The 16,691-nt window shown below is 39.8% G+C and overlaps 1 protein-coding gene across 1 annotated transcript; it reads right to left on the bottom strand.

The window, feature by feature from the left end:
* Positions 1–7,799: 7,799 nt before the first annotated feature.
* LOC137332818 (heat shock transcription factor, Y-linked-like) lies at positions 7,800–12,944 on the bottom strand. Its single transcript, XM_067996751.1, has 2 exons — positions 12,369–12,944; positions 7,800–8,982 (listed from the first exon to the last, which is right to left on the bottom strand). The coding sequence occupies exons 1-2, from the start codon at positions 12,942–12,944 to the stop codon at positions 8,194–8,196; spliced, it is 1,365 nt and encodes a 454-aa protein (XP_067852852.1). The 3' UTR covers positions 7,800–8,193.
* Positions 12,945–16,691: the final 3,747 nt, after the last annotated feature.

The following is a 16,691-nucleotide window of genomic DNA, read 5'->3' as shown; positions in this document are numbered from 1 at the left end:
GTAATGTAGGAAACGCGGCAGCCGATTTGCGCACAGCAAGGTCCCACAAACAGCATTGTGATAATGACCAGATGATCCGTTTTAGTTTATCATTCCAAATACAAGCCTAAGGAAAGTGTGAGTAAATATTAAGATTCACCAATTTGTGACCTTTATGGAAACATAGAAACATAGAAAGTAGGAGCAAGAGTAGGCCATTTGGCCCTTCGGGCCTGCTCCGCCATTCAAAATGATCATGGCTGATCGTCTAACTCAGTACCCTGTTCCCGCTTTTTCCCCATATCCCGTGATCCCTTTAGCATTAAGAAATATATCTATCTCCTTCTTGAATACATCTAATGACTTGGCCTCCACTGCCTTCTGTGGTAGAGAATTCCACAGGTTCACCACGCTCTGAGTGAAGAAATTTCTCCTCATCTCGGTTCTAAATGGCATACCCCGTATCCTGAGACTGTGACCCCTGGTTCTGGACTCCCCAGCCATCAGGAACATCCTCCCTGCATCTAGTCTGTCTAGTCCTGTTAGAATTTTATATGTTTCGATGAGATCATCTCTCATTCTTCTAAACTCTAGTGAATATAGGCCTAGTCGACCCAATTTCTCCTCATACGTCAGTCCTGCCATCCCAGGAATCAGTCTGGTAAACCTTTGTTGTACTCCCTCCATGGCAAGCACATCCTTCCTCAGATAAGGAGACCAAAACTGCACACAATACTCCAGATGTGGTCTCACCAAGGCCCTGTATAACTGCAGTAAGACATCCCTGCTCCTGTACTCAAATCCTCTTGCAATGAAGGCCAACATACCATTTGCCTTTCTCACTGCTTGCTGCACCTGAATGCTCACTTTCAGCGACTGGTGTACAAGGACACCCAGGTCTCGTTGCACCTCCCTTTTTCCCAATCTATCACCATTCAGGTAATAATCTGCCTTTCTGTTTTTACAACCAAAGTGGATAACCTCATATTTATCCACGTTTTACTGCATCTGCCATGTTCTTGCCCACTCACCGAACTTGTCTAAATCACATTGGAGCCTCTTTGCATCCTCCTCACAGCTCACATTCCACCCCAGCTTTGTGTCATCTGAAAACTTGGAAATGTTACATTTAGTTCCCTCATCCAAATCATTGACATATATTGTGAATAGCTGGGGCCCAAGCACTGATCATTGCGGTACCCCACTAGTCACTGCCTGCCACCCGGAAAAAGACCCGTTTATTCCTACTCTCTGTTTCCTGTCTGTCAACCAATTCTCAATCCATGCTAGTATATTCCCCCCAATCCCATGTGCTTTAATTTTGCACACTAACCTCTTGTGTGGGACCTTATCAAAAGCCTTCTGAAAATCCAAATACACCACATCCACTGGTTCTCCCCTATCTATTCTACTAGTTACATCCTCAAAAATCTCCAGCAGATTTGTTAAGCATGATTTCCCTTTCATAAACCTATGCTGACTTTGTCCAATCCCGTTAATGACCTCCAAGTGTTCTGTTATCACATCTTTTATAATAGACTCTAGCATTTTCCCCACTACTGATGTTAGGCTAGCTGGTCTGTAATTCCCTGTGTTTTCTCTCCCTCCTTTTTTAAATAGTGGGGTTACATTTGCCACCCTCCAATCTGTAGGAACTGTTCCAGAGTCTAAAGAATTTTGGAAGATGACCACCAATGCATCCACTATTTCCAGGGCCACTTCCTTTAGTACTCTGGGATGTAAATTATCAGGCCCTGGGGATTTGTCAGCCTTTAGCCTCATTATTTTCCCTAGCACTTTTTTTTTAACTAATACTGGTTTCCTTCAGTTCCTCCCTCTTACTAGACCCTTGGTTCCCTAACATTTCTGGCAGGTTATTTGTGTCCTCCTTTGTGAAGACAGAACCAAAGTATGTGTTTAATTGTTCTGCCATTTCTTTGTTCCCCATTATAATTTCCCCCATTTCTGACTGTAAGGGACCTACATTTGTCTTCACTAATCTTTTTCTCTTGACATAGTTATAGAAGCTTTTACAGTCAGTTTTTATGTTCCCTGCTAGTTTACTCTCACACTCTATTTTTCCCCTCTTAATCAATCTCTTTGTCTTCCTTTGCTGAATTCTGAACTGCTCCCAATCCTCAGGCTTGCCACTGTTTCTGGCAATTTTATATGTCTCCTCTTTGGATCTAATACTATCCCTAATTTCTTTTGTAAGCCACGGTTGAGCCACCTTGCCTGTTTTATTTTTTGCGCCAGACAGGAATGAATAATTGTTGTAATTCCTGCACACGTTCTTTAAATATTAGCCATTGCCTATCCACCGTCATCCCTTTTAGTAAAGTTCCCCAATCTATCATAACCAACTCGCACCTCATACTTACGTAATTTCCTTTATTTAGATTCAGGACCCTAGTTTCGGATTCAACTACTTCGCTCTCCATCTTAATGAGGAATTCTATTATGTTATGGTCACTCTTCCCTAAGGGACCCCGCACAACAAGATTGTTAATTAATCCTTTCTCATTGCGCAATACCCAGTCTAGGATCGCCTGTTCTCTAGTTGGTTCCTCAACGTAATGGTCTAGAAAACCATCACGTACACACTCCAGGAATTCCTCCCCCACAGTATTATTGCTAATTTGGTTTGACCAATCTAAATGTAGATTCAAGTCACCCATGATTTTCTTGTTGACAGTCTGGATCTGCATTTCAATAAAAAACTTATGAATCATAGAGATTTTAGCACAGAAGGAAGCCATTGTCCTACTGTACCTGTGCTAGTTCCATATAGAATCTATCTATTCTAAGCTTATTTCTTTGCTCTTTCTGTATATCCTTTAATATTATCAAGTGTTTATCTGATTCTCTCTTAAATGTTGTGATTGACTAAGCTTCAATAGCTACTTGCGATAATGCAATCCACTTTCTATTAAACCTATGCATGAAAAGAATCCTTCTGTGTTCCTCTATGTCTCCAGTACCAACCCTGAGTTTATGAGTAAGAGTAAATTCACCTTTACTAATGACTTTGAGGTAGAAGCAACCCATTCTGCACTAAGATTCATTGATGCAAGAATACATAGCAGCAATTTAAAAATACTTGCTGAGAATGTTTATCTCATGGTAAATACCTTGATCCCTTAGTTACAGTGATTCCTTGTTGTATCATCGGGCAAAGCTCTGCCACATTTTGACAATATACTGAGGACCCCTCTGTCCCCCACTGAAATCCACTCTTAACAACAGCTCCACAATGACAAGATTTAAACAATGACAGCGAAAGGTTACAAAACAATGTACAGTGTAGTGCATTATACTGAGGATGGAGGATTGGAACACGACCTGTTTCTCTGGTTTGTTAAAGGATGAATGGAAAGTCAGGGCAGTTGTACAACAGGGAAACAAGCTAATTTTGAGGGGCTAAGCAAGAATTTATGCTATTAGGTAGTCTGCTAGGACATTCAAGTTATATGGAATGAGCAAAAGTGTCATATCTATTTGTATTTCACTGCTGAAAATCATGTCAAGTCATGTTAACACTATTGTGAATGAGTTTTACAGTGAACCCGCAACAGTGAAATATAACGTTCTACTTATATACCATACGAACATAAAAATGCAATATAAATTGTGACTTCTTTTAAAATTAACTTCATTATCAGTTATTTTAATCCAAAGCACTGGTCTGCAGGAAAGATTACTCATCATCCATTGTCAAAATAGTCTGCCAACATTCACCGTCTAAACTCACACATGAAGGCTGTCAGTGTCTGGGATCTGTATCCCAAAAAAGAATCAACATTTTCAGGAGAGGCAAAAGAAAAAAAACTGGCCATAAGCAAAACAAAAAATTATTCCTGATGTTTGAATGGCTTTATTGCCGTGCACTAGCTGTAAACATACAAAACTTGTCAGCCCAAGGAGACAGGAATTTCCCTTAACATACCAGCAGGCTAAGGATTAAACATTGAGAGGCATTGAAATGTCACACTGAAGCTACCATAACATCAGGACAATTACTGTGATGTAATTAAGACTGCAAACAATAAACTATTAGTCTATATGTTTCAATAATAAACGGTTATATTTATGCATGAAGTTGCTATAAAACCACTGTGTATTCTCAATAATATAATATAATACTCAATAATACTTAACTGATTAAATAAAATTGCCTTACCAAGATTGCATTGGGACATACAAGTTCCTTTGTAGAAATGCTCCAATGAACTGCAAAATAAACACTTGTTACTTAAGAGGGAGCCTGTTTTAAAGGAGCAGCTCTATTTCATTTCATTGAAATTGTCAAAGAATAAAATGCGTACACAAAAATTGAGGTTACCTATGAATTCGGAGTGTTGGCGAGGTAGTGGGTAGTGCTCTATCCTTCGATTCTTGAATCCAACCCAGACTAATGGGATGAAAGTCTGCTCTGCTGGCCGTATAGGTCCATTGTGAAGTTAATCTGGGATTTCTCAACCCATTTCCCTGGTGTTCATATGCTCGTAACAAAAAAACAGCTTACAATTTGGCATAATTTGACTGTCTCACCCAAGAGAGGACCATAAGGATAACAAATGTAGGACTAATGTAGGAATCTCACACCAATGTAAATTGAAGAGTTCTGCCACAGCTCATGATGTCACTGGAGCAGAACTTCATGATGTCACTTTGGTGGGGTCTTTTATGCAAAATGGCTGTGCATAAAGTTGCCTTTACTCAATGATTTGAAAGCATATAACACAATAACAAAGAGTGACTGAAAGACCTCGGAGGATGCACTGTTCATCATTTTTGTAACATTTATTGTTATTAGGCATTTCAGGTGAAAATGTATCCCCTTTATAGAAGCAATATGAAGGTTACTGCAAAAACAAACATAACAGACATTCTACCATGGATGCCCATCACTGAAGAATTATAACACATTATTCAACAGAAAGAAAAACAGAAACTACAAAGAATTCTAAGCATTTGTTGTATTTGATGTATATTACATACAGACACTGTAGGAAATCAAAGAGGCACAATGTAGGCTAAACTGGTAGACACAGTTTCAGGCAATGTGTGAAGACCTTGAGTGATGACGGTCTTTTCTCACGAGTGGGATTAAGTTCTGTATCCCACTATGTACTCTGTTCGTACAACTGATAACAGCTTAGGCACAAAACTAATTCTTTCAATTATTAAAATTCATGATAATAATAAAGCCTTTAAAATTTGGTCAATCAAAAATGCCAAAGAGAGGAGGAGGTGGGGATTTGAAGACGGTCATCCATGAGTCACTCTCACAGAGCTACATAGCAGCTGCTCGAGAAGAGTATTGTTAGTGAGCTTGGATGAAGTCACCTACCCATCCTCAGAAAGTGCTTGGCCTGGGAACACCATAAGGTAAAGAAACACATGGCAAAAAAAATTATAATTCTGGGGTCTAAAATTAAACTCTACATGAAGCTAAACTGCTTTAGGAAGGCATGAGGAAACAACTTAAGACACCAAATCAGTTATTGTGACATAATAAGAAACATATCAACAATGGAACACATCTAATTTTATCATGTTGCTAACATTTATCATAATCTACACTTGCAGTATAAAAGTACAACACACAGAGACATTGTGCTACACAGCACCCAACAAGAATTAAAATAGCAACTCAGCATTCATATTTAAAATGTTTTACAGGATACCCAACAAAATCATTTAAAACTTAAAAACAGGACCGTTGGCAAACATTTTCAAAAAGGAAACTAAATAATTGTTTTTGTTTTTACATACTTTTGACAGATACAATACATTATCTCTCTATCATTGCAAGTGCAGATAATCTGATAAACCTAATAATATAAATACTACTTAAATTTACTGATAACACCAAATTGCGGGGGTTGTAACAAATTGTAACAAGCGTTATGAATGACTAAAGGAAGACATAGATGGGAAGATAAGTAGCAGTTGCAGTCCAATATAGAAAAATGTAAAGTAGTGCATTTTGGAAACAAGAATAGGAGAAGAAAGTACACCTTAAATGGTAAGACCTTAAATGGAATAGTAGAGCTGAGGGACCTTGGTGTGCAAATACACAGTTCATTAAAGGTGGCAGCATAGTTAGATATGGCCATTAAAAAGACAAACAGAATCCTTGCTTTTGTATCTAGAGGCATGGAATACAAAAGCAAAGAGGCAATGTTGAACTTGTACAAGATATTAGTTAGGCCTTAGTTGGAGTATTGTGTACAGTTTTGGGTGCCCTATTATAAGAGGCGTATGAAAATTATTGGAAAAGCTGCAGCATAGACTCTCTAGGATGTTACCAGAAGGTTTATTCCACTAACACTAAGGTTGAGGGATGATCTGCTAAAGATCTTCAAGATTATGAAGGGTTATTATAGGGGTAAATATAATAGATTGTTTCCATTGCTTTGTTAAGGCAGTTACGTGAAAGGCACAAATTTAAGATAATCACAAAAAGAATTAAAGGGGAGATTAGAAAAAAATTCTTTACATAGAGTGGTTAGAATGTGGAATTCTCTGCTACAACCCATTGTTGAAGTAGAGTCCATAAATCTTTTTTAGAAAGGAATTAGTTGGTTGAAAAAGAGGAACGTTAAAGGATATAAGGAGTGAGCTGGAGAGTGGAAGTAGGATAGGTTACTTGTGAAGAAAAACACCAGACTTGATGGACCAAACGGCCTGCTTCGGTGCTGTAACATTCAGAGATACTATGTACTCTCACAAAGACCTCAAATTGAAATAAATTGCTACATTTTAGAAATCATTTCCGTTCCAGTCATTTTTTTGCACATATGGTGTTTGATGTAAATTTCTAACCTCGGACAATGATTTCACCTCAAACATTAATTTCTCCATTACAAGTGTAATTTACTAAAGAATGTTTGAGCAAGTGGTAGTAGGGGAGAACAGAGGAACTCTGCATCAACATCTTGGGATACTCCTTGCCTTGTGCCGCCATTTAAAAGGACAAGCTAATTCTTCAGAATTGCCACATCATCCTAAATCCAAGAGAGTTGCAATCACTTACTAATGTTTGGTATAAAACTGTTCCTCAGTCTTGTGAGCAAGTTTTTTTTTGTAGAAAGTTCCAATGCACTGAAATCATGAATGGGCTGTGCTCTTCTTAGCCCAGAGTCTACAGTGCAACTAGTCACTGCAGGGAAACTCTCTATATGAAATGTCTACTCAAAGCAGGCCTCAGGGGAGTAGTTTTAGCACTGACTAACACTGGTCACCAGTGTTAGGTCTAACCATATGTCCAATGGATGGCTGATGTCCAATTAGACTGCAAAGATGTCCAAATTGGACAATCTGTAAATAAGCATAAAGATAAAGGTTTGTGATATATTGATGCTCTGTTACCAGATGACTATCACATCTAATACATTTCTATGGTCCACTAAATATACTTAGGGGAAGAACATTGTTTCCGGGACCACTTCTTGTGGAAATATTTCTCCACTTTGACTCAGTCAATCCAACATTGAGCTCCTGAATGTTAGACATGGCAATCTGAATCTGACATAATAATGTCAGCAACTTTAGCTATACCTCTCCTTTTAACATTTAGGATTATGTGGGCAATTGGGGAGAACTAAGCTCTTTGAAGATTGTTGGGTTAGGTGAAGTTCCGAAAGGTTTTTTTTTTAACAGCAACTGGAGTGGTGAGTGAGTTTACTTTATCAATTTAAATGTAGATTCAATTGTCAAATCATTACAGCTTTTTCTTTCTTAGTATTTTATTTTTTTTCTTATTCTTACAGCTTGCAGACCCTTCCAGAGGGGCAACAGGTTGCAACAGATATACAAATCAGGAATACAGTTTTTAACAACATTTTAATGTTCATAAAAAATAAACCAAAGTTGTCGGTTATATTTCAGTCTAAGCTCAGCCTAGTACTGTGTCAATTTTAATAATTAAACAGTAATGCTTCTTTACAGTTACCATATTTCCATTTCACGATGCACACCCTTTTTGGTAGGAAAATAATTAATGATTTTTATGGCAAGCACCAACAATTAAAGAAACTTCTCAAAAGTCAGGTAAGGAGACTAAAAAACAGAGCAAAGGAAGAGAACAGGGAAAAAAATCACAGGCAAATACACCAATGTTAATAAGAACATTTGTTCAGGAGTTTATTTTAACATGTTCTTTAGATATCATTTCTGGGTAAGATGTCTTCATAATTTTAATTACTCTTATCTGTGTGGCCCTGCCATATAATCACTGTTTCTGGGACCGCTTCTTGTGGACGATCCACTACCTCCTTGACAGTTGCAGTTGGGGCAGTGGTGATGGTGTGGAGGAGGCCGGTGATGATGAACCGAAGACCCCGATGACATGGAAATAGCAGAAGCAGCCGCCATCATGGGCATGGAGAACCACGGATTGCAAAATGGCAACAAGCTAGCCAGGTGTGCTTGGGCAGCGGCCGCAGCAAGGTCAGGGTACATGCCTTGGAAACCTGGCATCCCCATCATAGGTCCAAAACCAGCAGCCATAGGGGGCATGAGATGGTAAACAGAGGTAGCTGAAGTGGTGCTGCTGGTCTCCACAGCATGATTACCAGCCCGGATCAGGCCGCCATGTTGTGACGGATGAAATTGAGTCATTTGGTTTACTTTGGCACTTTGCTCTGTAGCTATATGGTCGGCTGGTCTCACTGCTAGGGCAGGGGGAGCCGGATTGCCAGAACCATTTGTGTTCCCAGTATTGGTGACTCGTTGATTGCTGAGATTATTTTCAAATGCAAATTTTTGCTCATTTTCCCTCGTAGGTGACACTAAGTTGTTCTGCTGCACAGCTAATGTCTGTATTAGTTGTCTCGGGCCGCCTGGTGTCCCCCCACTGACAGGGAAGTCACTATTGGAATCCCCTTCTGTGCAGTTAAGATTAGGAATCGCACTTTTAATCCCAACTCTTCGCTTCATTCTGGGCAGCAGGTGAGGGTAATCTCTTCTGAAATTCAGGTTATGGTAAAACTGAAACTGAAATAAAAATACCATCATTTTATTAATCACTGAATGGATATAACTGACTTAACCTTTTCAATCCTGAATTCTTTTGGACTTGTACTGTAACTGGGGCATTTCTGCACCACAAAACTGTCTCTTGGCCTTAAGGGAGTTAAAGGAGTGTGACCATCGATATTGTGATCATTTTTTAAAGTATCTGTAATATAGAGTTGCCAACTCTGGTTGGACGTATTCCTGGAGGCGTCATCACATGACCTCCCGCCTCCAACTGCCCCGCCCCCACACTCCTGCCATTGGTCGCCCAACACGTCCATACTTGCGGCGTACTGCCTTCCCACGGCCAATTGGAAAGCGAACAGACTCTTCATTACTTGATTGGATGATTCTTGACTGTCAGTCAAACAGCCTTTTAACCAATTCCAATATTTTTATAACTAATAGACAAAAATGTTCAAAGAAAATGTTTTAAAAACACAATTTTTTTAATGCCCATATGATTTTTCTCCTGGGTCGCTTGCAGCAGTATCCTGGAGATTAGTCTTTAATTCCTGGAGGCTCCAGGGCAATCCTGGAGGGTTGGCAACCCTAGTAATATACGTTGTGGAGTCAAGGCCTCTGGTAATGGCTTCCCTACACTTTTCAATCACCTTACCCAATCCCATCTACTGTGATTTCCACAAGCAGCCCATTTCAGTAAAACAAAATTCCTGCCAGTTGTTTTTAATTTTTCAATAAATTAGATAAAATATGATCAAATTCAAACTTGGGCCTTTCATAGTTTACAATTCACCTTCCTCACCGTCTCATTGTTATGCAGCCAGTTAACCTGGATGGAGCAGCTTTTTGTTTACATGTTTTTGGGATGTGAATGACATTGGCACGGCAGTACTTATTGCCCATCCCTAGTTGCCCTGAGGGCATTAACAGGCAACCACATAGTGTGTGGGATTGGAGTCACACGTAGCCAAACCAAGGTAAGGTATATAGCAAATTCCCTTCCCCGAACAACATTAGTGAACCAGTTGGGTTTTTAGAACAATCCAGCAGCTTTCACAGTCATTATCTGTACATAATGAGGAGAATAAACTCGAGTGAGAGAATGAAACAAGAAGAAATAGTAAGCAATATAAATGCTAAATGTAATCTTTGACAAGTATTTTTGTTGTTGGCATTCGCATGATGACAAGTACAAGAAAAGCTCAGAAAAAGTTTCAGCAATTCACATTTTTTCCCCAGTCCGTCCATGCCCACAATAAGTCTGGAAGCAAAACACACGGAAAATGCAAGGAAAAACATAGAAGTTTATTAGACAAATCTAGTCATGATTGGGAGTACTGAATATTTGTCCATCAAATCTGATGCAATGTCAGATCAAAATAAGCCTGTGTTGCATTATCCTAACCCATGTGATATCATCCACTGGATATGGCTGAGAGAATTATTTAAACAACTAGTGGATCTCCCATGGCATTGCCCACTGAAAGACAGAACAAAGTGAATTCCCCACTGAAAGTCAGAACGAAGCGAATTCCCCTCAGGGTGTTTTGGTGTTGCCACAGATATAGGTGATGGGGATCTGGAATGTGTTATAATCTATCCAGTGGTAGAATCATGGAGCTGCAGGCATGGATATGTTTCACAGAATAGCAATGCTCAAATAAGGAGTGTCCAACATACATAACAAATTTTATATATATTATAGTTATGTTTGCCTCATTTGGATATAACATCAGATGAAGTTTTCAAGCTTAGACTACTACTGAAATGTATGATATGCTAATCCACAATGCATTGTCTCCAACATTTCTAACCACTCTAGCAGTAGTTCCTTCATTTCTTTTCTCTTCTGATTTTTTCCCCTCTGCTTCCAGAAGGTGGTGATTTACACTAGGGCACAATTCAATAGGTGTCAAATGACCTCCACTACCTCACCCAAGAGGCCATTCATTCTTCATGTGTGAGCCTAGACAGTGAGCATTAGTGGGTTATGTGGTCATGGGAAGCATCGCCCAACATCAACACACATACCTTTCAGCACCAGTCACTCAATAGTGATCAGGAAAAGGGACCCAGGCTGAACCCCAAAGATGTTTTACTCATTGGCACCATCTCATGTTGTCTGGAAGCAGCTAATTCAGCATTGATAAAGGATTGAACCTCAGTCCTTCCTGGCTTGTATGGATCAGCACCATACTACATTATGTATTTACACACTGAGCCAACACAGAAGATGTTTATTCTTTGTTTTTAAAATCATGAATACATTGCATATATTTATCGCACATGGAGATCTTTCTTGTATGCTGGTTAAGAACAGGGCAGGTCCATCTTTACAAATCCATGAAATAAAATGCACTGGATGTATTTATTCAACAAAGTATCTGTTGTATGTTATTTGATGAGATCCACTGTTGGATTAATTGCACAGGCATGAATCCCCAACACGTATTCTCTATGTAACAAGTTTGTTAATCACAGAGGTCCAGCCTCCAATTCATTCTGACATCATAGATAATATAATTAGCATAGCAACAGGGAATGACCTATTATGGCATCATCGCCTTAGCAACCATATCAGTCACTCTTGCAGGTCAGCCTGGTAAAAATGTACAGAGGATACAGGTCAGGAGGCTGTGCTGCACTGCATTTATTCCATGAGTGACTCCAACCTGGTCATAATCTATGAGCATTGTGATGGTCAAGGTTATAAGTTAAATAAAATAGCATAGACGATCAGCTCTTGGCATTTATTCCAATTATATACTACAAAAGACTTTAATTACCTTTATTGGTTTTAAGCACTCTATGGAGGGAATTTGGTTGGTCAGATGATAGACTGGTTGGTCATGCAAGTTGCCCTGTTGGGAACCAATTCTTTCAGTATGCTGCTGTAACTTGGTTCCCCGGATCACAATTTAGAGACCATTTATAATAATTATAGAAAAATGCACAATTTCATTATAGATCTATACGTCTCCTATTGCACAATACTATTTCCTTTGCTATAGGCTTAAATAACTTATTTAGTGATGCATCAGAATCAAAACTTTCACAAGTGTATTTTATAAAGGTTTTGCTATTTGCTCACATCAATTGACAGGGGGTATTGTTAAATGCATTTTTTTTGTTGGAAATGGAATTATTATAAATAATAAATAAATACGAGGCAATAAACCACTTTCCAGATAAGCAGTTTCATAAATTTTGAGAAACTGATGCCACAGACCGAGGTAACTCTACCTTACTAATGGATTCCTTCCTTCTGTGTCTCTAATAAACTGTGATGTTTGACAACAGAAGGGATAGGTTTGGGTTTTGGGAGGGGGGGCGGGGTTTGATGTGCTTCCATGAAATATTAGCGACAACAATCGTTTGTTACTCTATACTTGCTTTTCTACCTTGGTCATTGAAACTGCTCCTTTTTCTTCAGCAATGAATTCAGAAAGAGAGGCAGATCGTTGAAAATCTTGGCGAATTTTGCTAAAACCATACAGATTCAGCTGCCGAATGAAACTTTTCATGCAGTCAGTTTCAAAAATCCTAGAGGGACCACGCCGCTCCAGCACCTCTTTCTTAAAGGACTCCTCATCTATAACTACACAGTTCCCACCATCGTCCCACCGGATGGATGCAAACTGATCGCTCTCAACGATTTTCCAGAGTTTTTTCGGGAAGGTAAGTGACATAAGGTCAGTGTCACCTACCTCCTCGTAGTAGACCAGCCTGGGTCTTTTTAAAACCGATTCCTCAGTCAGAGCTTGGAGAGCATTTTCTTCTAACATTGTCCTCAGTTCCGAGTCCCCTGCTGCTGTTTGGTCACACGCTGATCCGGCTGAAGACCTTTCATGTATCTTCTCACAAGACTGAGTGACTTCTTTTTGATCAGATGAGCTCGAGTCCGCGGCTGTGGAATTTAAGTCACCTTCCGTGTCGCTGTCCTTTTCCACTTTTATGGTTTTCTGGAGTGCAGACATTTTTTTTTTAAATTTTTGGGAGGGCTGAAGGTGTCTCTGTTGTGCCAAAGCAAAGTCAAAGGTAACGACACGGATTGATTTTGATCTACACAGAAGCTGGCGCTGAACAGAATAAGTTGAGTGATGTGTGGTTAAAATAACGTGAGGAGTTCCAGATCGTCATAAAACAAACCGCCAACGCGCTCACAGCCGTCACAATAGAGTTTGCCACAATCCACAGCCCGTCACAATGAGGAAACCTTCACACTGTCCACTGGAGAAATGAGACAGCAGCTATCATCCTGCTTTTAACATCAACTCTGTTTTAGTTTGGTCGGCTGCCTTGCACAAAATTAGCCACGGTCACTCGTGTGGCATTTTTAAAGATTTTTTGGATTGTGAAAATAGGAACCAATTCAGATCCCCCCTCCCCCCCCCCCCCCCCAAATCTGGTCCATTTTCAGGTGTCCAGTCACTGGACCAAGGAAAACAAAACATAGAAAGAGTTGGTGCGGTTAAAAGGGTAGTCTATCCTTGGATGGCTTTCCATGTCATGTGCAAATTTATATGATCTAATGTGTTGGTAACATCTCGTAACAGAACATCCACACTGCACCTGCCCTTTTATTATCCTGACCAGTTTTGGACATTTTATTTCAATGGTGTCTTAACCAAAACAATCCACATGGAGATTTGCCACATAGTTAAGACTTTAACTGCATCAATGCAACTATTTCCGAATATGTAAATCCCTCTTACAATCACTTTTAACAAATACTGTGCCCTTGCACTGTAATTTAGTACTGTCTATTAACAAAGTGTTGGTTACTTTGCAAGATTCTCTGGTCATTGCTTCTCTTTAGAACTGTAAAAATAATTGAATCAAACCCTCCTGGGTCACATGACCATATTCTGCAGTGACATCACAATAGCATCCTGGTCTTCAATGAGTACAGCTTAAGCCCTAGTTTGATCTATCACTTGCTCTGCATTAATGTCAGAGCCAGTTACACATTGTAGATTTTACACTGTATAAGATTGTAATTTGATCCTGGGCTCAGAGGACAGCTACAGACAGAGCTTCGCACTTATGGCTTATAATGTCATCTTCGTTCTTTGAATGAAACATTAACCTGAGGCCCCGCTGCCTCTTCTGTTGATGATGTTGAACATTAAAGATCTCATGGCACTGTTGGAAGAAGCGTTCGCCTGGAATTCATTCCTCCCTCAGCCATAATCACCAAAACTGATTAACTGGTTGGGCAACTCATTGTCTGGTACAGAACTCTTCTGCATTTCTAAAAAATAATTCATTGTGTGAAGCACTTTGAGATGTTTTAACATGATAAGACACCATATAAATGCAAGTATTATCTGAACTACTAAAATAAAGTGTTATTTCTCACCGCCAGCTCAATGGGACTGCCTTCACTTGGTTCTACTCTTATTTATACCATCACGACCAGAGCATCTCTAACAATGGCTTTTCTTTCCAGCCCAGAATTATCACCTTGGAAGTCCCCACAAGTAAACTGATGATACCTAGCTCCACATTTCTCAACCCCCTCTACTACCTCTGTCCTGTCAAACTGCTTATCTGACATCTGGTGCTGGATGAGCTGCAATTTCCTGCAGCCAAATGTTGGGGAAGACTGAAGCCATCCTCTTTGGCCCATGCCAGAAATTCCATGCTCTTGCCACGGAATTCATTCTCTTTCCCAGCCACCGTCTAAAGCTGAACCAGACTGTTCACAACCTCAGCATCCTATTCCACCCTAAGCCAACCTCATATCCTGTCCATCTCCATAACATCATCCACCTCCACTCTCACCTCAGCCCATCTGTCACTGAAACCCTCATCCACACCTTTGTCACCTCCACATTCTGCTATTCCAATGCTCTCCTGGCTGGCCTTTCATCTTCAGTCCTCTGTAAAATTCAGCTCATGTAAAACTCTGCGGCCCATATCCTATCCCGCACTGGGTCCCACCTACCATCACCCCTGTCCTTGCTCTCTTACATTGGGACCTAACATCTTAAATTTAACATTCTCATCTTTCTGTTTAAAACCATCCATGGCTTCACCCCTCCCCAAGTCTGTAACCTTCTCCACTACTACAACCTCCCTGAATTCTCAGTTTCTCTGATTCCAACCTCCTCTGCATACCCCCTTTATTCGCTCCACCATTAACGGCCTAGGCCCTATGCTTCGGAATTCCCTCCCTAAATCCCTCTGTCTCTCCACCTTCCTCTCCTCCTTCAAGGCCCTCCTCATTGACCCCTCTTACTATCTCCTTCTTTGGCTCAAATCCAAATTTTCCCCTTAGATGTCTGTAAAGCACCTCGGGGTGTTTTCTACATAAACGACACTAGACAAGTGCAAGTTGCCAATAATTTACAATTCTATATAATTGTTTTGGTGAGCGTGAGGGTTCAAGATTCTTTGTATAGCCAACAAATCTAGTGTGCTTCTTAAATACAAACACGTACACGATTCTTAAATACAAACACGACATGTAGAAAATTCTACTGCATGAAGTTTTGCCATCAGGAGTTCAGTAAATAAAGCCCAGCTTCATCTCACTTCAAAATATAAAAGTCCTGTATTTACATTTTTAAAATTAATATTTTTGGCGAGACTAATGTATTGCAAATTTGATATGGATTTCAGCCAGTTGCATTTCCAGGATAGGTTATACTTGAAGTGGCTTGGCTAATGCATAGTCAGGCATAGCCTTTGAACTCTAGTAAACCAAATTATGTATTCTTTGAAGGATACAATAAGAGAATGGATATCTTATTTGTAGATTCCAAAAAAGACAAATATGCTAAGCGATATATATCTACAGATGTCATTATCTCAAATGGTCAAACCATCAGAAATATGTTTTGTTCTGCAGGACGCAGATCAGGTGCTTTGATTTGCAAATCAGTCAGGACGCAGCGAGTCTGTCCCTGAGCTAATTCAATAGAGAAAAAAAATATATCAGGTGCGGTGTAAAACAGGCTGCCGATTTGCAAATGAGCCCATTCCACGATACTGGCAAAGACCAATTTCACCTCCTTAGTTCAATAATTTTGGTTTAATATAGATTTAGCCTTTGCTCTGTGCTGAATTACCTGAGAGCTCCGTTTCAGGGGGAAAAAAAAACACAGCCAACGGTTCTTTCCCTGGTCCCTACCCGGTGACCTCTGCTAGAAAGTGCATGTTTGGCAAGGACAGGATGGGTTTAATATTATGCCCTGCAAGACAAAAATCACTATCTAGGATCAGAAATTAAGACTAGTTACGGAGGCAAGGTTATACAGGAATGATGGTCCCCATTGGAACTGTACCCCAGAAAGAATCAGCGCTTTGATGGTAGAAAAATAGCAACAAAAAAAGCCCAGTATTTTGACCAGATTAATCTCATTCTCAATGCACTCACTGATTTCATCAGATTTCTGTAGAAGATTTTCTGCTGCTCCTAGCATGAAAATAACAGATCCAAGACAGACCGGTGGAATTATTGACCCTGACCTTATAGACAGAAGTGGTAAAAGGACACATTAACCAAACTATAATTGAATTCCAAGAAGAATGATAGTGAATTGTAACTCAACTCTAAAGGAGCTTCTAATAAATGCTGAACTGCTGGAGATTCCTCGGGGAGATCTCACTTTGGAGCGCCAAATAAAGAGTTAGAAATCTTGTCTGAAACCATTCATGGAGGAATCATATTTCTTGACATTGCACAGTAAATTGTTCAGATAGGCTCTTGGAGTAGC

Source organism: Heptranchias perlo, chromosome 15 (genome assembly GCF_035084215.1).
Source record: "Heptranchias perlo isolate sHepPer1 chromosome 15, sHepPer1.hap1, whole genome shotgun sequence".
Lineage (NCBI taxonomy): Eukaryota > Metazoa > Chordata > Chondrichthyes > Hexanchiformes > Hexanchidae > Heptranchias > Heptranchias perlo.
The sequence above is the reverse complement of the archived record's forward strand: the minus strand, read 5'-3'. Positions and strand labels throughout refer to the sequence as shown.